Here is a 19,685-nt window from a genome sequence, read left to right on the forward strand (position 1 = left end):
ATTTTTTTTTACTTGTCTATTTAATATTTTTTCTACCTACGAAACGCGGTTTTTTTTTTTTAACTCATAAATGATCCATCGATAGTTCAAAAAGGCAAAAAAAAAAAAAACTGGTTAACCGATTTTTCTCATCTCTTAAACTTGCAAGCTATAGTCAACTCGATTTTATCAAATTAACACGTGTAATTTGATTCTTTTTTCCTATGTAATTTGTCTTGTGTTTTTATTATCAATAATTATCTCTCATGTGCTGTTAGTTTCATGTGGGTGCGTGTGATGTGTCATGATTTTTGTTGGTATTAAATTACGTCCAAAAGAAATTTAACAATTTTGACAAATGACGACTATCACAGTTCATATATATATACACTGGACTTAAAGTAGTGATTTTATACTTGTAATCTTGGCAAGGTATTGATGCATAAAAAGAAAAAAAAATAGAATCATAAAAAGATCTTATTACAGTTTGCCTAAGTTATTATAATTAATCACGCGTGATCCTTGTACCGTTTTTGACGGCTGAAAATTGGGTTTGTAAATCTTATGCTTTTTATTTGAAAATTTGTTGGGAGAATTCCTTGTTTTATGTAGTTCGTTTTGATTGCTTAGCTTAAAATCGGCTTTAGTCACGAGTTTTGCATATCTTTAATCTAGACGTTTATCTGATTATGTTCTTTTTTCACGCTGATGTTTACTGTAAATATATTTAGTCGCATGTTGTGTATTCAGTCTAGATGTTTAATTAGATACATATTATGTTCTTTCATTGTGATTTTTTTCATTCGTCTTTCAGTTTGAATTTTACTTTTTGAGTCCTCATTATGCATATAAATGTACAATTTTTTTTTTCTTTTCCGGACTTATAATTGCTTATATATATATATATATATATATATATATATATATATATATATATATATATATATATATATTACAAGTAACATCGAGATGTTACTTGTAATAATTAATCAATGATCACACGACATAAACACCTACACTTATGTCTAATTGCTTTGCAAATTTATCTACTTAATATTGTTATGCCACGCATCTTCTGCTTCTTATTTATTGTTTGACAAACCAAGTTTCTATTTATTTGCCTTATCTAGCAACATCACAAGAAAACTGTGTTTTCCTTTTTAATTTTCGACATAAAAAAATATATGCACACACATATTAATCTGTATAGTATTCTTCTTAGCCATTATTTGTGATTACAAAATCAAACTTTGTCACACTCACACACATATATGCACATATATATATGGCTTTTGTACTAGGGCTTTGGTATTAGCCATTCCTGCAAAAAAATCTTCCATGCACATATGGCTTTAGTAATAGGGTTTACATGTTTATTATCCCTTATATTTTTTATAATAATCCGGCACCGGAGGCTCAACAGAAACGCTCTCATAACGAACTGGCCGTTCCTCGGAATGTTGCCGGGGCTATTCCACAACATCCCGCGCCTTTACGACTTCGTTTTCGAGGTTTTGGCGAAAAGCCGAGGCAACTTTGAATTCAAAAGCCTCATGTTCTCGAATACCGATTTCTTTGTCACTTGTGACCCTTTGAATTACCATCACATCTTCATCACCAATTCTGCAAACTACCCGAAAGGGCCCGAGTTTCGGGAGATATTCGAGGCTGTAGGGGACGGGATTTTGGGCACGGACGATGCCGATCTATTGAAGCTCCAAAAAAAGATGTTTCATCTTTGGAATGCTCAGCAAAGCAAGAAAGGGTTTTTTTCTAGAGTCACTCACCGGAAGGTGGTAGAGGACCTAATTCCATTTCTTGATCATGTCTCTCATACAGGAATTCAGGTTATATTAATTACTCCAACCACATTAATTTATGATGATTTTTAGGGTTAAATTGCAGTCTGCTTCTGAAAATTAGAATAATATATTGCAAAAAAAAAAAATGTTGGCATGCCATTTGGCTTAATATCATAAATTAGTGTATAATTTTCTAATCTACTCATGCCACTCGAATTTTATTTATTTTATGAAAACTAATTAATTTCTACACGTTCTCTATTTCGTCTTTCATTTACTTACAAGTGGTTTTTCTTTTAGAATTCGAGATTCGTGAAAATATTAAAAATAGTCAAAACGTATGGATTAGCAGAACCAGGGAACTTTTAACCATGTAAATGTGTGTATAAGATTGAGCTTTATAATGTTATTGTCACAGGTTGATTTACAAGAAGTGTTAGAGAACATGATCACATTCGACAACGCGATCAACTTGATTTTTGGTTTCGATCTATCTTCCCACGAATTCAAACTCTCGAAAGCCCAATACCAAAGGGCCTTCGAGGACATTCAAGAGACAATGCTCCGGCGACACTTCGTCCCAGCTTTCCTTTGGAAATTACAAAGGTGGCTCCAAATCGGCAGCGAGCGAAAGCACACGAAGAGCCGAGAAATCTTCGACCGATTCCTCTACGACTGCCTAGCCCTAACACGGACCGCAAGAAAACAACAAACCGTCTCCGAAGATCTGATCTCCCTCTATTTAGACGACGATCAAAACCCTAACCCTAATTACTCGGACAGGTTTTTGAAAGACGTCACTTTTAGCTTTGTCGCGGCCGCGAGGGACACTTTCACGTCGAGCCTAACGTGGTTCTTTTGGCTCGTCGCGACTCACCCGGCTATAGAGGCCAAGATTCTCCGAGAAATCGACGAGATTCCGGCTAATTCAACGAACGAGATAATCTTCTCCGAGGAAGCGATGCGCAATAAATTGGTTTATCTTCACGCCGCGTTGCTAGAGACTCTCCGGCTATATCCTTCGGTTCCGTTTAACCACAAAACAGCCGTCGGAGAAGACACTCTTCCGAGTGGGCATCGAATCAGGGCCAAGCAGAGGGTATTGATGTCATTTTACTCTACCGGGAGGATGAAAGAGGTTTGGGGTGAGGATTGCTTGGAGTTCAAGCCAGAGCGTTGGATCGATTATTCGAAGATGGGTTCGGATCGGTTGGTTTACGTTCCGGCGCATAAATTCCCGGCTTTCAACGTCGGGCCGAGGACTTGTTTGGGAAAGGACTTGGGAATCGTTCAGGCGAAAGTCGTCGTGGTCAACGTTTTTAGGAGGTTTCGTTTGGAAGTGGTCAACGGGCATCTTATATCTCCGACTCTCACTATCTCTGTTCACATGAAACATGGGCTCATGATGAATGTTTACAAAAGATGATTGATTTGTTTATTTACCGTACTGTCTAATAATAAAACATACGTTGGATTGAATAAAAATAGATTTTATTTATCATTCGTAGAAGAGAGAAACCCATTAACGCGGTTTATTTACTAGGGTTTATAAGTAATGTAGTACTGGTATTTGTTTCATGTGAAAATCGACATAGTAATTATACGAACATGCATGAACAGATTCATAAATTTTAAAAAAGTAATAAGTGGACGTAACAAGGTGAAAAATATATCTCTCACTAGTACAATTGATAGCATCAGGTGCGACAAAAGTCGCACCTGAAAGCATAAATGTCGCACCTGAAAGTATCATCAGGTGCGACTTTAGATGCGACAAAGTCGCATCTGAAAGTGCGCACCTGATGATATTAGGTGCGACTAGTCGCACCTGAAAGTCATTACTATCAGGTGCGACATTTTAGGTGCGACAAGTCGCACCAAACGTCGCACCTAAATATCCCTCAAAATAAGAAATTAAAGCGTGAATTATAGTATCAGATGCGACTAGTCGCATCTGATACTTTCGCGGGAAGAGTATCAGATGCGACTAGTCGCATCTGATAGTAATTCCCCGCGAAATATTTGGCGGGTGTTAGTACAATCCGATGCGACTAGTCGCATCCGATACTCTTCCCGCGAAAGTATCCGATGCGACTAGTCGCATCCGATTGTCTGTAGTTATTTTTTTTAAAATGCTGATTCTATTAGAATCAGCCATTTAAATATATAAAAATTAAAATTTAAAAAATTAATTAAATAATTTTTTTGTTATATTAAATAAATAATTTGAATAATATTAATTAGAATAAGTATATAAATAATAATATTAAATTCATAAAATTTGATAATTTACATTCAATAAATTAAAAAAATTACAATTTATTCTTTTTGTTTCCCTTTTTCATTCGAAGTCTGCCAATTCTGGAATGCACGGCCTCCTCTTCCGCCAGATCTTGCTCGTGCGCCTTGGCGGCCTGATGCGCTGCCGCTCGAACGATGTCGCTGAAATTCTACCGAACCTGGCGTCTGATCAGCATTTGGCATGGAAGCGGATGGCGGCGTCTGAACATTCGGCATTGAAGCGGATGCCGGCGTCTGAACATTCGGCATTGAAGCTGATGGCGGCGTCGTGGCAGGGTGCATCATCGCGGGGGATGTCTGCATGGGAGACGGATGCTGCTGTGTGTAGGCAAAGAACTGTCGCTGAAACGCCTCCATCTGAGCTTGTTGTGCGGCCAACGCTGCTTGTAGCTCGCTAATCACTGGATCTGGAACGCGCGTCGATGAAGAACCTGAGGACGAGCTGTCGTCCTGAGCCTGAGCCAAGAGATACGAGGATCTCGGGATCGAGGGACCTATCCCGACATACCAATCTCGACGTTGCCCGAGAACAGTATCCATCGCAAACTGCTCCGCCTGGTCTATGTCAAACATTTGGCCTGACTCCGCTGCTTGTCGCTGCATATCCTCGACTTGAGTCATAATTCGCGCCTTCAAACATATGTTAAAAAAATTATTAAGATTATCGAAACTTGATTATTAAGTAATTAACACAAGTAACTTACAAATGCTTGTTGCGCCCAAGCTGTCGTCCAATTGCCTTGATCGTCTTGATGTTTTTTCTCCCACGTGTTTAACGCCGAGGCCAAAGTCCCATCTTCCCTACTCTGCAGTTCTTATGAAAATATGAGTAATGTATTTATTGCAAAAAAAATTACAAAATTAGAATAAACTTACGTTCAAATGTCGATGAGCCAAAAAAGAAATCGACCCTTGTGTGGACTTCGTTTTCTTGTTCTTGGAATTGTCTCTGTTGCGAGTAGACTTTTTCTGCACATATTAAATTGCGTTATAATTCGATTTCATAGAAGATAACATAATTTTTAGAATTATACATTACCTTCCAATCGTCAGTTGCGAACTCCTCTATCACCTTCTCCCAATCGTCTTTTTGATATCCTTTTGGGATTTCTTTCTTGGCGACATTCATTTGCCCACAACATTTTCCTAAGAAAGTCCCTGATAATCTAGACTTTTGGTTGCGCCTCATACGCTTTGCATCGCGAATGATAGTCTGGTCAATCTGATGACGATAGCAATCCGCCGGAAGCAGCTCATCCGTCTCATCATCCTTGTACACGAAAGTGTACTCGGAATGAAGTGCGCTCAGAATATTGCCCAACATCTGGGGCGTCACTTCGTTCCAATCACGAAGTGTGACCGGGATATGGACTTTCACCAAAGCGCCGACGCGGTTGTTGAATACTCCTACCTTTTTTATTGTTTTTCTTACGTCCTGGTAGAAAGTTTGGTTGATTGGGTCGTACCTAACAACTTTCGCACCGGGTACCCGGGCCGCCATACAACGCTTCATCTGGTAGATGAATCGCCACGTGAATCATGATCGTGAAAAAAGCTGGTGGAAATATCATCTCAAGCTTACACAAGATCTCGATGATAGACTCTTGCGCATTTTCAAGATCTTCTACTCTCAAGGTTCTCGAACTTATCAGCTTGAAAAAGTTGCAAAGCTCGGAGATCGTCTGATGTATTTCTTTTGGCACAAAAGGACGAATACCAACAGCCAACAACCTCTGCAAGATCACGTGGCAATCATGCGACTTCAAACCTGTGAGTTTTCCATCAGCAGTCACATTTTTCTTCAAATTCCCAGCAACCCCATCTGGAAATTTGACAGATTGGAGGAACTCGGTAAATCGCTGCCTCTGAACAAGGGTTAAGGTGTAAGATGCTCGCGGTTTGTACCACGAATCCCCTTGTTTTTTCAAGTGGAGAGCGGTCTTGATGCCCAAGTCCATCAAATCAAACCTCGCCTTATCTGTGTCGTAGTTCTTCTTTTCTAAGCTGAGCAAGGTTCCGAGAAGATTCTCGCACACGTTCTTCTCTATGTGCATGAAGTCCATGTTATGCTTCAACTCCAAATCTGACCAGTACGGCAACTCGTAAAAGATGCTTTTCTTGGCCCAATTTAGTTCGCACTCGGCTCGCTTTCGTTTTCTGCCCACAGAGCCAGCATGTTTGCCAGTTGTCGTGCAAGAGACACTAGCCAACTGAGCGAGTATGTCTTGCGGAGTCAACTTCTCGGGTTTACTGCGTTTCTCGTGGCGATCCTTGTAGTGATCGGTGCTTTTTCTCAATCGGTGACGCATACGCAAGAATCGACGATGGTCGTAGTAGACGATCCTGTTTCTGACTTTCAAAGACGGCGTGTCAAGGTTGCACGTCGGGCAAGCGAGATACCCTTGGCCACTCCATCCCGATAAATAGGATCGAGCTGGAAAATCGTTAATCGTCCAAAGTAGCGCGGCACGCAATCGAAACACTTCATCGTTGGCGCCATCTCGAACGCGGAATCCGGTCTCCCACAGTTCTTTCAACTCTTCGACAATTGGCTGCAAAAACACGTCCATGTCCTTTCCTGGTGAGTGAGGCCCCGGGATCAAAAGCGTCAGCATCAAGTACTCTTTCTTCATGCATAACCAAGGCGGCAAGTTGTACGCAGTTAGTACCACAGGCCACATGCTGTACGATAAACTCATTTCTCCGAACGGATTGAATCCATCCGCAGCTAGTCCAAGCCGCACGTTTCGAGGCTCTGCAGCAAAGCCTGGGTATCTCTCGTCCAGGTTTTTCCACGTCGTACCATCCGCAGGATGTCGTAGAACACCTACTTCCCTGACGCGATCTCTTTCGTGCCACTGCATCAAAAGCGACGTGTGTCGAGACGCGTACAACCGCTTCAATCGATCTTTCAGGGGAAAATATCGCAAAATCTTTTGCGGTATCATTTTCCCAGTTGGCTTCCATCTGCTCTCGTTGCATACTGGGCACACGTCGACTTCCGCGAGTTCTTTTCGAAATAGGACACAATCGTTAATACACGCATCGATCATCTCGTATCCCATGCCAAAACGCTTCAGCTTCGCCTTTGCCTCGTAATGTTTCTCCGGAATTCGATTACCAGCTGGATGAGACTTCTTCAAGAGCTGCAAGAGTTCTGTAAACGACTTGTTCGTCCAATGGTTCGTGACTTTGAGGTGCATCAACGAAACCAAGAACGACAAAGAAGAAAACTCTTTGCATCCAGGGTACAATTCTGCTTCCAACTCGGCGAAGAGGTCTTCCACTTGCTCCTCTGCACGCACCTCGCTCTGGGTCGGCTCCGTAGCATCGTCGAAATCCTCGTGATCCCTGATATCCTCCACAGCACCGTGCAATCCTCCTATTCCTCTCTGATCTGTTCCTCCTATGGAATCTTCTTCATGAGGAAGGACGGCACGCTCGAGCTCGCCGTGATGATACCATTTTGTGTAGCCTGGGGTAAACCCCTTGTTCAGCAAATGGTTCCTGACAACCCCGATGTCGTGCCATCTCACGTTGTTACAAGGTTTGCAAGGACACCGATATTTGCCATTTTCGTTAGGGAATCTTCTTGCAGCGCGAATAAACTCGTTAACACCGGTTTTGTACTGCAATGTCACCCGATTATTCTCCGTGATCCAATCTCTACTTGGATTGGACATTTCGCTGAATGAGAGCGAGAAATGAAAGTTTGGAAGAGTTATTGATAAAGGACGACGGAGAACACAATGAAAGAGAGATTATGAATTCTATGTTAATTATTTTGAGCTCGGATTGAATAAGTTGGGAGTTTTTAAACTAATTCATTCGAAACTCTACCGAAATTTCGGCAGAGTTTCCCCTATTATACTGACAAACCAAAAAACCTGCAAAATTATTTAAAAACGTACACAAACCATCCAGAACTATCCAAAATATCACAAACTATCAAAACATGTCACAAACTATTTTTCTTATTTAAACTTACAATTTCATTTCATGTTAAAGAAACTAAAACTAATCACAAATTCATTAACTTAATTTTAACCTAAACTTCATTTTATATTAAACATGTCACAAAACATCAAAACATGTCACAAAACATTGTAATTAATTACAATTTCTTTACAATTACAATTAACATACTAATCAAAATTAAATTAAAGAACCTAAACATATTACTAACTATGTAATTAAAATTTACAATGATTAACTACAATTATATTAACTAACATTTACATTTACATACTAACACTTAACATTCTAAATAATTACATACTAACATATCTATTTAATTAACTAACATTTACATACTAATTTCTTATTTAAACTTACAATTTCATTTCATGTTAAAGAAACTAAAACTAATCACAAATTCATTAACTTAATTTTAACCTAAACTTCATTTTATATTAAACATGTCACAAAACATCAAAACATGTCACAAAACATTGTAATTAATTACAATTTCTTTACAATTACAATTAACATACTAATCAAAATTAAATTAAAGAACCTAAACATATTACTAACTATGTAATTAAAATTTACAATGATTAACTACAATTATATTAACTAACATTTACATTTACATTTACATACTAACACTTAACATTCTAAATAATTACTTACTAACATATCTATTTAATTAACTAACATTTACTTACAAATTAACTGACTAACTAACATTTTATATCAACTAACCTAATTAACTAAACTAACAACACAAACAATTTTTTTTTTTAAAAAAGGCTAGACTTACTTGGACAGCTCGGGACAACAGGGGACGGCTCGGTGAAACGGCGGAGGAGGGATCGAGGCAGCGACGGTTCGGTGCAGCGGGGAGAGAGACTCGTCGAGGATAGGGACTCGTCGAAACAGCAGGGACGCGCGAGGCAGCTCGGGACAGCAACTTGACGAGGCTGAGCACGGGACAACGCATCAGTTCAGTCAAAGGGAAAATAAGAGAGAGAGAGAGAGAGAGGCAGTGAGAGATAGCTTACCGGGATTGCAGTGACACCGAGGCTGAGCACGCGTCGAGGCAGCGGGGCTCTCGGGGCAGAGACGCCGAGGCTGTCGAGGTCGGAGAGAGTGAGAGGTGAGGCAGAGAGAGAGCCGGGGAGTGAGAGGTCGGAGAGAGTGAGACTGAGGCAAAGAGAGAGCCGGAGAGAGTGAGGCAGAGAGAGAGCCGGAGAGAGAGAGTGAGGCAGAGAGAGTGAGGCAGAGAGAGAGCCGGAGAGAGAGAGTGAGGCAGAGAGAGAGCCGGAGAGTGGTGGCGCACGCGGCTTGGCGGAGGAGCTGCTGGCCGCCGATCGAAGCTCGGCTTGACGGAGGAGCTGCTGCCGGCGGAGCGTGGCTGGTGTCGCAGATGAGGCAGAGAGAGAGAGACGCGGCGGAGGTGGTGGAAAGGGCGGAGCGCGGCGGAGGTCAGAGAGAGAGAGAGGGTTTTTTTTTTTAAGTGCAGGGCTTTTTTTTTTGAAGTTCAGAGAGTTTGAGCGGCTGGAGAAGAAGGACCGCGACCTGGGTTTTTAAACAAAACCCTAATAATCAGGTGCGACAGAATCGCACCTGATTATTATAATCAGGTGCGACTAGTCGCACCTGATAACTCATCAGGTGCGACTAGTCGCACCTGATTATAATAATAATAAAAAAAAATTTCATTCGCCACGTCAGATTAATGAAATAAAAGAGGGGGATTTGAGGCCCGCCTAAAATTTAAAACTATCTGATGCGACACAGTCGCACCTGAAAATTTTTTCATATTTTCAGGTGCGACTAGTCGCATCGGATTGTCAAAATCAAAAGACAATTTGAGCGAATTTTTTCGGCTTCTGATTGACTATCAGATGCGACTAGTCGCATCTAAAAGTTATTTAGATGCGACTTTTAGATGCGACTAGTCGCATCTGATAGTCTTGCGCATCAGAAAATCAATTTTGTAGTAGTGTCTTGTGTGGACAAAACATCTAAGAAAAAAATATATTATATATATAGTTACAACAAGAACATTCAAATATAGTTATGACTTATGATCTTGATTTAATTGACTCAATTTATTGATGAGTATTTCGAATTTATACCTATATAAAACAAATATTGATAAAAATAAAATGAAAGAGAAACATAACCCTGGTTGGGACATCGAAAGAGATTGGCAAAAGGATGGTCAAAATCTTGAATAACAGCACTTCTTCCCTCTTTTAAAAAAGATTAGTGGCCTGAAATATTGGCTGTCTTTGATTCTATTAATGATGTCAACTTTACATAAACTGATAAACATGTTTGGTTTTGGGTCTATGTCAAATAAGAACGTATTGAAAATTTGAAACCCGAGTATTACCAAAAGAGGACACACAAATCGACCCAACTAAAATACTACGTATATAGTTGGCTATGTCTTTTTACGTAACAGTGCTTGCTTTGAGAGGAATATATATACTCTACACCTGTTTGCATTTGAGTCTCAAACGGCTTAATTTTCTAAGGAGAGATATTAACTGATTTGGCATGATATAATGGTAAATTCAATTAAAATATTAAAAGTTTCTCAAGAACATGTATTTGTTTGTAGAAAAATGTATTATCGGTTAACTCTGATATAATTTTCGGTGGTTTTCTTAATTTAAATCATGTGAAAATAAAAAACCACCTTATGAATCTTTATTTTTTTTTAAGATATACGTATATACGGTTAAAAATCAATGACTATGGTTATTTTTTTCTGGTTAAATATATGCTTCTTTTGATTTTATACTTAAATTTTGTATTAAAATTAATCTTTAGTTAATTTAAACCGGTTAATAAGTCAAAAACTCCATGTATAATTGTTCGCAAGGAAAATTGATTGTCCCAGCTATACTATGCAACTGATTTTTTCATCTACTAATTTTGTATCTTTCGACTTTCTCCGAAACAAAACAAAACAAAAATATCACCGCTCTTATTAGGTTTCTTGAATAAAAATATCGGTCGACCCTCACCAAAGAAGGGTTTTCTTTTCCCTTGTTATTTTATGTTTTAATAGTCTATAACTCTATATTTTGATTTCGACTAGTTTTTTTAAAAACTGTAATAAAGTTGAATAGATTTCGAAACTATAAACAAATTTTATAAAAAAAAATCTGTAAACATTAAGCAAAATAAATTATTGTTTCACAATTAGAAGTAAACGCTATTTCCGTAATAAAAAGTTTAAACATGCTATTTTTATAAGTAGTTGCAATTTTCAGAAAACTAGCTTGGGCCTGGCTCATAATGGCATTTCTCAGAGAAAAAGGGCTTCTCTTTTTAAGTTTTGCCAAACGAAGAAGGCAAAGAAAATAGAGAAACGAAAGCAAACACAGCTCGAGAAACAATGGTGATGTCGATGGTCCGATCGGGTCTCATGAGAGCCGCCGTGCGCGCCGGCTCTAAATCCCCTGCTCCGTCCAAGAGATCCTTCTCTTCCTCCGCTCACCACGACGATGCTTGTAAGATTTTCTTACGTTTTATTTTATTTTATTTTTACATATGCATTGGATCGCCTCTGTTTAGGGTTTTTTTTTTGGTAATCAGATTTTGGATTGGAGATTAAAATTCGTGTTATTGCCATAGTTGAAGCCTGGAAATATATTCGGCTTCATTAGAAATTAGTTGATTTAGGATCTCTATTGTTATCGCACATTATGTCCTTTTGCATCAGCGAAGATAAATTGGGGGTTTTCAATGTGGACATTGAATTTCAGCAATTGATTAATTCCTGTTGCCTATCTCGTTTTGCTATTGGATTTATGTGCTTCCCATTGAAATTTCTCGTATACTTTATTTATACTAGAATAATTTTGTGTTAATTTCTGATTCCTTTCGAATTGTAAGAAAGAGGAATTAGGGTTTTTGGAATGTTGGCACTGAAAGTTCTCGTATACTTTATTTGTGTGCTTTTCATTCAGATATATATTTTTCATGGCGTTTTTGAATTCTTGTGGATCAAAATCACTAATTCATTTTGCTTAATTGCGCAGACGAGACAGCAAAGTGGGAAAAGATAACATACTTGGGCATCGCATCGTGCACAATTTTAGCCGCTTTCATCCTATCAAAGGGTCATCATCACTATGATCAGCCTCCGGTGCGATTTTTTCTTTAGCTTGGTTGTATTTTTGTGTTTCGTGTTTGTCACATCGAAATCCATGTTATTTGTGTTTTATTTAATGTGAAAAGTCTTCACTCTTTCAATGCTAAATGTTTGTTTTTTGTTTATGCAGCCATACCCATATCTTCATATCCGCAACAAGGAGTTCCCATGGGGTATAGTATTATTTATAAATTTTTCTTTCAACCTTGCGTGGTGATGATACCTGAACTAGTTGTAAAGTCACATTTTTTTTACAACATCTTACCAAGTATAAGCGAAGTAGGTTCTTCAAATAAGAAAATTGAAGCCAAGTGAAAAGGAAACATAAATCTTACAGTGTTTAGGTTAAGAGAGAGTGTTTGATGTAATAGTTGACAATCATAGCCAATGAAAAAGTAAAGATTAATTTACTTTATATTATAAGATTGTCAGTTAAATACCCCACTGTAGCTGGATGTTTATTGACGTTTATTTGTTGTATGATTGATTTTATATTGTAATTGGATAATAAACTAGTGATATCATAGTATAAATTTTAGGAGAGCTAGTGCTGATATCAGAACTTGGTTATGATATTAAAGAGCAGACAGCTTCTGAGTTTCTGGTGAAAATATTGATGTTATTTAATTTTGCCTTATGTGTTTTAGCAGAGATTCTTAATCAAATTAGAACACTCGTATATGAGGCTAATGGAATCCTGAACACTTCATGTGTATGTTTAAGATGAGAAGGTCTATAGATCCTCATAAGTTGACAACTCAACAAAGAAGAAATTTTATTTGTGAACTTGGATTTGTGTTTTTGCTTTTGCAGGTCCTGATGGGCTGTTTGAAATCAAGGAGGAGCATCACTAAAATGGTCTTTAGTTCATCACAAAGTGAAATCAAGTGGTTTCCAAATAACTCTTTTTTTTCTTCTTCTTCTTTTCAAGTCTCTTGTAAGAGAGATGTTTCTCTTTTGGAATCAATGCTTATATAAATTATTGTGCTCGCTGGCATTGGTTTTGGATTAAAGCCTGGAAAAGCGACTAGCGGTTCAGTCTTTTTCTTGTTATTATTTCTGGCTCTTGATTTAATAAGATGAAGTTTGAAATGGTTTGCCGTTTTCTTTCTTGCAAACTTCAATATTTTTCTCTCTTCAAACTTGTACTTGAAATACTTCAAGGAGTGTATCATTTTGATATAAGAAATTTATACATAAATTGCGACATAGCCAAATCTGAATGGAACAAAATAATTGCGTCGCTATTAAAACATGTCTAAATTTGACAATTTAATTGCTCAAGTACTTCCAATTTTACAAATACGTGGGGGTAAAGTATATATCAAACAGCCATTACCTTTTAGTTTTTAGAAAAATAATTGTATCTCATTTTTGTGATTGGGAAAGTGGCTACCATCTTTATATAAATTAAAGTTTTTTAGTTTTAAGAAAAATTATCGAACCTTGATACTGTATCATATTATTAACTATGGAATAAAAGAAAATCCAATGGAGATCAGTTTGTTTATTACCAACAAGCAAAGAAAACAAGGACATTCATTACGTATCTAGTTTACAAACACAACACGAAAAATAAAACTAAACAGGAAAAACACACACACTATCATTACATGCCATCTCTTCGTTGCGTGTATAGTGGCTTTTTTTTTGCTTTGACACTCTACTATATCAATCAATGAAACAAGAACAAATTTTGTGATGAAAATATATTAGTAAAAATGAGGAGCTGACCCAAAGACTTTGCTTGCCTTTTTTCAAAACGGAAGTCTATTCGGCGGCGGTTTCTTCTACGCTGGCATTGCCCTCCGTTTGGATATCCGGCAAAGTCCCTAAATCGGTACGAGCGTCTTTCTCGTCCTGAGATATTGACGTGTCCGATGAAATTACGCTTTCGTCTGTGTTCGTGCTTGTGTCCCCGTGGACAGGAACGTCTTTTCCGTCCGTATCGTCGTTGTTGTCGTTACTGGTGGTCGTGTTTGGCGATTCTTCTGTGTTCTCAGGGACCGACTTGTCTTTTCCGTCTGTGTTTGAGGATTCGGTCTGCTGCGTCTTCGGTTCTTCTTCCTTTTGGGCAGCTTCGTCGGTGTTGCTTTTCTGAGTCGCCTCTTCTTGGTTCGGAAGAGTTTCGATGTTCTCACTCGGTCTCGACTGTTCCGAATTCTTTTCGGTGTCGGACTCGTCTTTGTTCTCTGAAGTGATTATGTTCGGTGTTTCCTCCGAACTTTCGGGTTTTTGCTGAGCCGTCTCGTCTTCTTTCTTCTCCACCTCCGTTTTCACTTCCTCGTTCTCTTTCTTCTCAGCAGGCTCGGATTCTTTCTTCTCCTCCTCTATTTTCACTTCCTCGTTCTCATTCTCTTTCTTCTCAACATGCTCTTCTTCTTTCTTCTCCTCTGTTGTCTCTTTCTCGCTCCCGTTCTCATTCTTCGTCTCAGCAGGCTCTTCCTCTTTCTTCTCCTCTGTTGTCTCTTTCTCGCTCTCGTTTTCTTTCTTTTCAGCAGGCTCGTCTTCTTTCTTCTCATCAGTTTTCTCTTCCTCGTTCTTCTTCTCTGCAGGCTCGTTTTCTTTATTCTCATCCGTTTTCACTTCCTCATTCTCATTCTCTTTCTTCTCGGCAGGCTCGTTCTCTTTCTTCTCCGAAGGCTCTTCATCTTTCTTCTCCTCCTCTCTTGTCTCATTTTCGTTCTCTTTCTTCTCGGCAGGCTCGTCCTCTTTCTTCTCCTCCTCCGATGTCTCGCTATCGTTCCCTTTCTTCAACGAAGGCTCTTCTTCTTTCTTCTCCTCCTCTCTTGTCTCATTTTCGTTCTCTTTCTTCTCCGAAGGCTCTTCTTCTTTCTTCTCTTCCTCGTTCTCATTCTTCTTCTCGGCAGGCTCGTCCTCTTTCTTCTCCTCCGTTTTCACTTCCTCATTATCTTTCTTCTCCTCCACCGTGTCATTCTCGTTCTCATTCTCTTTCTTCTCCTCCGTCTTCTCTTCCTCGCTTTCTTTCTTCTCCTCCGTTGTGTCGTTCTCGTTCTCGTTCTTCTCCTCGGTTTTCTCTTCTTCGTTTTCTTTCTTCTCCTCCTCTGTTGTCTCGTTCTCTTTCTTCTCGCCTGGCTCGTCTTCTTTCTTCTCCTCCTCTGTCGTCTCGTTCTCGTTCTTCGTCTCGGCGGGCCCGTCTTCTTTCTTCTCCTCTTCCGTCGTCTCTTTCTCGTCCTCGTCCCCGTTCTCTTTCTTCTCCTCCGTTTTCGCTTCATCGCTCTCGTCTTGCTTGGTATCCTCGCTCTCTTTGTTCTCAAACTCCTTAATCTCGTCCGAATCTTCAACACCGCGTCTCTCAACAGCGCTAGCCGCGTCATCCTTGTTGTAATTCTCTTCCCGCGCCTCTTCCTCGTTCCCGTTCCCGTTCTCGCTCTCGCTCTTCTTCTCGTCTTCCTCTTCCTTGCTATTATCCTCTTCGTCGTCTTTGCTCTCCTTGGCCTCGTTCTCGGTCCCTTCTTCGTCCTCCTTGTGCCTCACGTCTCTGACGACCGGAGCCTCGTTGGCGGTGTAGAGACCTTCCGGGTCCTTCCGGCCGAGCTTGATGACCTCCGAGCCGGGCTTGGTTTCGAGGCTGAGACGATCCTTCTTCTCGCCCGACTGTTTCAGCTGGTACGCGAGCCAAACGCAGACCCCGAGAATGAGGCAGAGCTGGACCGCGTGCTTCACTTTGAAACCCCGAGCCCTCGAGCCCCGCCTCGGCGAGTGCTTAAACATTGCTTGATTTTGCTTTGATGAACTACCCTGCAATGCACAACAGAATTCGACAAGTTTGGCTTCAGATATTTCTTTCAGAATTACCACACACACAAAAAAGCATAAATTGTGATAAAAACTAGAAAGCCTCTCTCAAATGGGTTTTCCGACTATAGCTCAAGCAGATCTCTCGTACGCATTGGAATCAAGTGTAGGCAATGAAAGACAAGACTCAAAAATGCCGTACACAGATCAAACAGATCTACACACACAATCATCAAGGCGACATTTTTGGAAACCCACATTATATTGGAGGAAAGAAGCTCGTAGCATTATCACATTTAAGATATAGCAATAATAATAATTATTAAAGAGAAGATATATGAAGCTCGTACCTGAAGAAGATGAGCTCCTACAATTCTTACGAGGGATTTTTTTTTTTTTTTTGGGTGTTGTTATAATGGCTACAAAAGAAGAGATGGTTGACAATAGGGTGGTGTGATCCCGAAAAGAAACCTACTTTCTTGTAGAGGCACCAAATGGGGTTATATACGAGAATCGGATCTGAAATCTGAGCAAACAAATACTAAATTGTTATTATTTCAGAGAGAGAGAGAGAGAGTCTGTGTCAGCAATTAAAATTTCTTCACTCAGCGATACCACACCACTATTTTCTTCGATCTGACTAAAACGACGTCATTTAATTTTTTTTTTTTTTATATCCTCATTTTTTCAGGTACGTATTTTTCAGTTTCACACGGTCATACCTTTTATTTTTTAATCATTTCCCACCAAAACACAATTACTAGGTCACGTGCCGACAACGTGGATAGTCAACGAATTAAACGGCGACGGTACCGCCACGTGTCCAGCTAAGTCGGTTACCCCCAAATTCATTTCTCTCTCTTCTTCTCCTTCGCGAGAAACGGTAGATTAGAATTTAGAATAGATTTATTGGGGATTTTGACCTCAAAAACCCTAAAAACCCTAATCATGGCTTCCAATCGAATCGCTTCCAATCTCCGCCGCCGATTCCTCACGGCCGGGCTTCTCTCCCACGCCAGACCATTCTCCACCGCCGCGGCGGCGGTGGAGCCTCTGGAGGAAACTTCCGGCGGAATCACGATGAAGGGAGTGAGAATCTCCGGTCGGCCTCTGTACCTCGACATGCAAGCTACTTCGCCGGTGGACCCTAGGGTTCTGGACGCCATGCTTCCCTTCTACCTCTCGCAGTACGGAAACCCTCACTCTCGAACGCACATGTACGGCTGGGAGGCCGACGAGGCAGTCGAGAAGGCGAGAGCCGACGTGGCAGCGCTGATCGGAGCGTCGCCGAAGGAGATCGTGTTCACCTCCGGCGCGACGGAGAGCAACAACATCTCAGTCAAGGGAGCGATGAGATTCCAGCGCGAGAAGAAGCGACACGTGGTCACGACTCAGACGGAGCACAAGTGCGTCCTCGATTCCTGTCGCCATCTCCAGCAAGAAGGCTTCGAAGTGACCTACCTCCCCGTCGGCCGCGACGGCCTCGTCGACCTGGATCGCCTGAGATCCTCGATCCGACCGGACACCGGACTCGTCTCCGTCATGGCGGTGAACAACGAGATCGGCGTCGTCCAGCCGATGGAGGAGATCGGAAAGATCTGCCGCGAGCTCAAAGTCCCGTTCCACACCGACGCCGCCCAGGCGATCGGGAAAATCCCCGTCGACGTCGAGAAATGGAACGTGAGCCTGATGTCCATGTCGGCGCACAAGATCTACGGCCCGAAGGGCGTCGGAGCTCTGTACCTCCGCCGGAGGCCGAGGATCCGAGTGGAGCCGCAGATGAGCGGAGGAGGACAGGAGAGAGGAATCCGAAGCGGAACGGTCCCGACTCCGCTCGCCGTCGGGTTCGGCGCCGCCTGCAGAATCGCCGGAGAAGAAATGGATTACGAGACCAAGCGAGTCTCGCTCCTCAGCGAACGGCTTCTCAACGGAGTCCGGTCAAAGCTCGACGGAGTGGTGGTCAACGGCAGCGAAGAGCACCGGTACCCCGGGAATCTGAACCTCTCTTTCGCCTACGTGGAAGGAGAGTCTCTGCTGATGGGACTCAAAGAAGTGGCGGTCTCGAGTGGGAGTGCTTGTACGAGTGCGAGCCTCGAACCGTCGTACGTTCTGAGGGCTCTCGGGGTCGACGAAGACATGGCTCACACCTCGATTCGCTTTGGGGTCGGGCGGTTCACCACCGAGGCAGAGGTTGACCGGGCGGTTGACCTCACCGTGCGCCAGGTCAGCAAGCTCAGGGACATGAGCCCGCTCTACGAGATGGTCAAGGAAGGGATCAACATCAAGGACATCCAGTGGAGTCAGCACTGATATCAAACGAGACCCCACGCATCAGGTTTTCGGTTCTGCTCTTTTTTTTTAATCGTATACACAATAGTTTGGTTCTCTGCTTGATGAAGACGAAATATGATAGGGATAATAATGATGTGTTAGCGTTGTGGTGGGTTAAATTATTGTATGCAATGAAAGTTTTGATCCCGAGATGAGCTACTGGTTGTTATATCGAGTTTGATTCTTTGTGTCTATGGAGATTATCTTTGTTGTATATCAGAATATCCCAGTTTATTCAAGCTATTTAATCAGTTCTGGAAGGGCAACCCACTATTTTCTTTGCTAAGCATTACTCGGAAACTTTGTTAGTGTCGAACAATGGATGGATTGTTTTAATTTTTTTTTGGCTTTTAACGTTTTACCTTGCTATGATTGATTAAACGGATGATTGAGTTCGATTCTCTGGAAATTATCTTTGTTGTATCAGAAAATATTAGTTTTAGTGGGTGACCCACTATTTGCTCTACTAAGCTTAACTAGGAAATTGTGTGTCGAACATTTGGTGGATTTTTTTTTTTTTTTTTTTTTTGCTTTATAAGTTGTCCCTTGCTATGATTAACCAGATGATTGAGTTTGATTCTCTGGGGATAATCTTTACTGTATCAGACAATCCTTGTTGCGCAAGCTCTTAATTTAGTTCTGGTAGATAACCAACTACTTTTTCTTCTGCTCAGCACTACTCAGAAGCTTTATTCATAATAAACAATGGATATAATATATATATTTTTTTTTTCTTTGGAGTGCTGTATTTTATATGTTTCACCTTGCTACAATTCACGGGATGATTTTATTTTCATTCTAAGTGACCATAGGTTAAATGTCAGAAAATTGAGGATTTGGTTCTTTTTTTCTTTCTTTTCTCCGCCCCGCGTGAACTCTTGTTTGTGAAGTTTGTAATACTAAATAGATTTAGTTCTATAGATTCGTTGTCGTGAAGTTTTTTTGTCACTTTTATTTCTTAGGTGTATGGAGAAGAAAGAAGACTAGTGTGTCCGTTCCATGTTTGTAGAGAATCAGACAAGTCGGGGCATATCTTATCATATATTCTCTGCCACTATGTATACAATATTCTGCTATAAATTTGCCAGCTTGGTGATACGATAGGATCATAAGAATAATGCAAAGGAATAATGCAATGTCTGTTTGCATAGTGGTGGTTGTATTGAGTTTAATTGCTTAAATTATTGTATGCAATTAAGTTTTTGATCCTGAGATCGGATACTAGTTGTACTGAGTTTGATTCTCTGTGTCTATGGAGAGGTATCTTTGTTGTAAATCTTAGTTATTAAAGCAATTAATTTTGTGTAATTGTATGCAATGAAGTTTTGTCCCAAGATCAAATACCGGTTGTACCGAATTTGATTTTTATGCCGTGTTTGAGGAGATTATCTATGTTA

At 40.5% G+C, this 19,685-nt stretch overlaps 4 protein-coding genes and 1 pseudogene across 4 annotated transcripts; 3 read left to right on the forward strand and 2 right to left on the reverse strand.

Annotated features, from left to right (window-relative positions):
* The first annotated feature begins 1,325 nt into the window (after nt 1-1,325).
* LOC149399056 (alkane hydroxylase MAH1 pseudogene) lies at nt 1,326-3,207 on the forward strand (annotated as a pseudogene).
* An 893-nt stretch (nt 3,208-4,100) lies between these two features.
* Nucleotides 4,101-5,322, reverse strand: LOC149399057 (uncharacterized). Its single transcript, XM_089612672.1, has 4 exons — nt 5,122-5,322; nt 4,959-5,051; nt 4,787-4,888; nt 4,101-4,712 (listed from the first exon to the last, which is right to left on the reverse strand). Exons 1-4 carry the CDS (start codon nt 5,269-5,271, stop codon nt 4,101-4,103), a joined length of 957 nt encoding a protein of 318 aa, XP_089468798.1. The 5' UTR covers nt 5,272-5,322.
* Nucleotides 5,323-11,368: 6,046 nt separating this feature from the next.
* On the forward strand, nt 11,369-13,303 carry LOC149399058 (cytochrome c oxidase-like protein). The gene is made up of 4 exons (XM_089610299.1): nt 11,369-11,554; nt 12,086-12,192; nt 12,329-12,371; nt 13,012-13,303. The coding sequence occupies exons 1-4, from the start codon at nt 11,440-11,442 to the stop codon at nt 13,050-13,052; spliced, it is 306 nt and encodes a 101-aa protein (XP_089466425.1). The 5' UTR covers nt 11,369-11,439; the 3' UTR covers nt 13,053-13,303.
* A 331-nt stretch (nt 13,304-13,634) lies between these two features.
* On the reverse strand, nt 13,635-16,543 carry LOC149399059 (uncharacterized). The gene is made up of 3 exons (XM_089612176.1): nt 16,308-16,543; nt 14,901-15,960; nt 13,635-14,816 (listed from the first exon to the last, which is right to left on the reverse strand). Exons 2-3 carry the CDS (start codon nt 15,931-15,933, stop codon nt 13,969-13,971), a joined length of 1,881 nt encoding a protein of 626 aa, XP_089468302.1. The 5' UTR covers nt 15,934-15,960; nt 16,308-16,543; the 3' UTR covers nt 13,635-13,968.
* A 278-nt stretch (nt 16,544-16,821) lies between these two features.
* On the forward strand, nt 16,822-19,685 carry NFS1 (nitrogen fixation S (NIFS)-like 1). The gene is made up of 2 exons (XM_089612177.1): nt 16,822-18,292; nt 19,251-19,685. The coding sequence occupies exon 1, from the start codon at nt 16,906-16,908 to the stop codon at nt 18,265-18,267; it is 1,362 nt and encodes a 453-aa protein (XP_089468303.1). The 5' UTR covers nt 16,822-16,905; the 3' UTR covers nt 18,268-18,292; nt 19,251-19,685.

This window comes from Urtica dioica, chromosome 4 (genome assembly GCF_054948205.1).
Source record: "Urtica dioica subsp. dioica isolate 48M chromosome 4, U.dioica_male_clone48M_v1_H2, whole genome shotgun sequence".
In the NCBI taxonomy this organism is placed as follows: domain Eukaryota; kingdom Viridiplantae; phylum Streptophyta; class Magnoliopsida; order Rosales; family Urticaceae; genus Urtica; species Urtica dioica.

Coding starts and splice junctions, on each gene's coding strand:
- LOC149399057 (XM_089612672.1), bottom strand. CDS start 5,271: ATGAGGCGCAACCAAAAGTCTAGATTATCAGGGACTTTCTTAGGAAAA. Junction 4,889..4,958: donor TGGCTCATCGACATTTGAAC/GTAAGTTTATTC, acceptor TAAGAACTGCAG/AGTAGGGAAGATGGGACTTT. Junction 4,713..4,786: donor CTTGGGCGCAACAAGCATTT/GTAAGTTACTTG, acceptor ATATGTTTGAAG/GCGCGAATTATGACTCAAGT.
- LOC149399058 (XM_089610299.1), top strand. CDS start 11,440: ATGGTGATGTCGATGGTCCGATCGGGTCTCATGAGAGCCGCCGTGCGC. Junction 12,193..12,328: donor ATCACTATGATCAGCCTCCG/GTGCGATTTTTT, acceptor TTGTTTATGCAG/CCATACCCATATCTTCATAT. Junction 12,372..13,011: donor CAACAAGGAGTTCCCATGGG/GTATAGTATTAT, acceptor TTGCTTTTGCAG/GTCCTGATGGGCTGTTTGAA.
- LOC149399059 (XM_089612176.1), bottom strand. CDS start 15,933: ATGTTTAAGCACTCGCCGAGGCGGGGCTCGAGGGCTCGGGGTTTCAAA. Junction 14,817..14,900: donor GGAGAAGAAAGAGGACGAGC/CTGCCGAGAAGA, acceptor AAGAGAACGAGC/CTGCCGAGAAGAAAGAGAAT.
- NFS1 (XM_089612177.1), top strand. CDS start 16,906: ATGGCTTCCAATCGAATCGCTTCCAATCTCCGCCGCCGATTCCTCACG.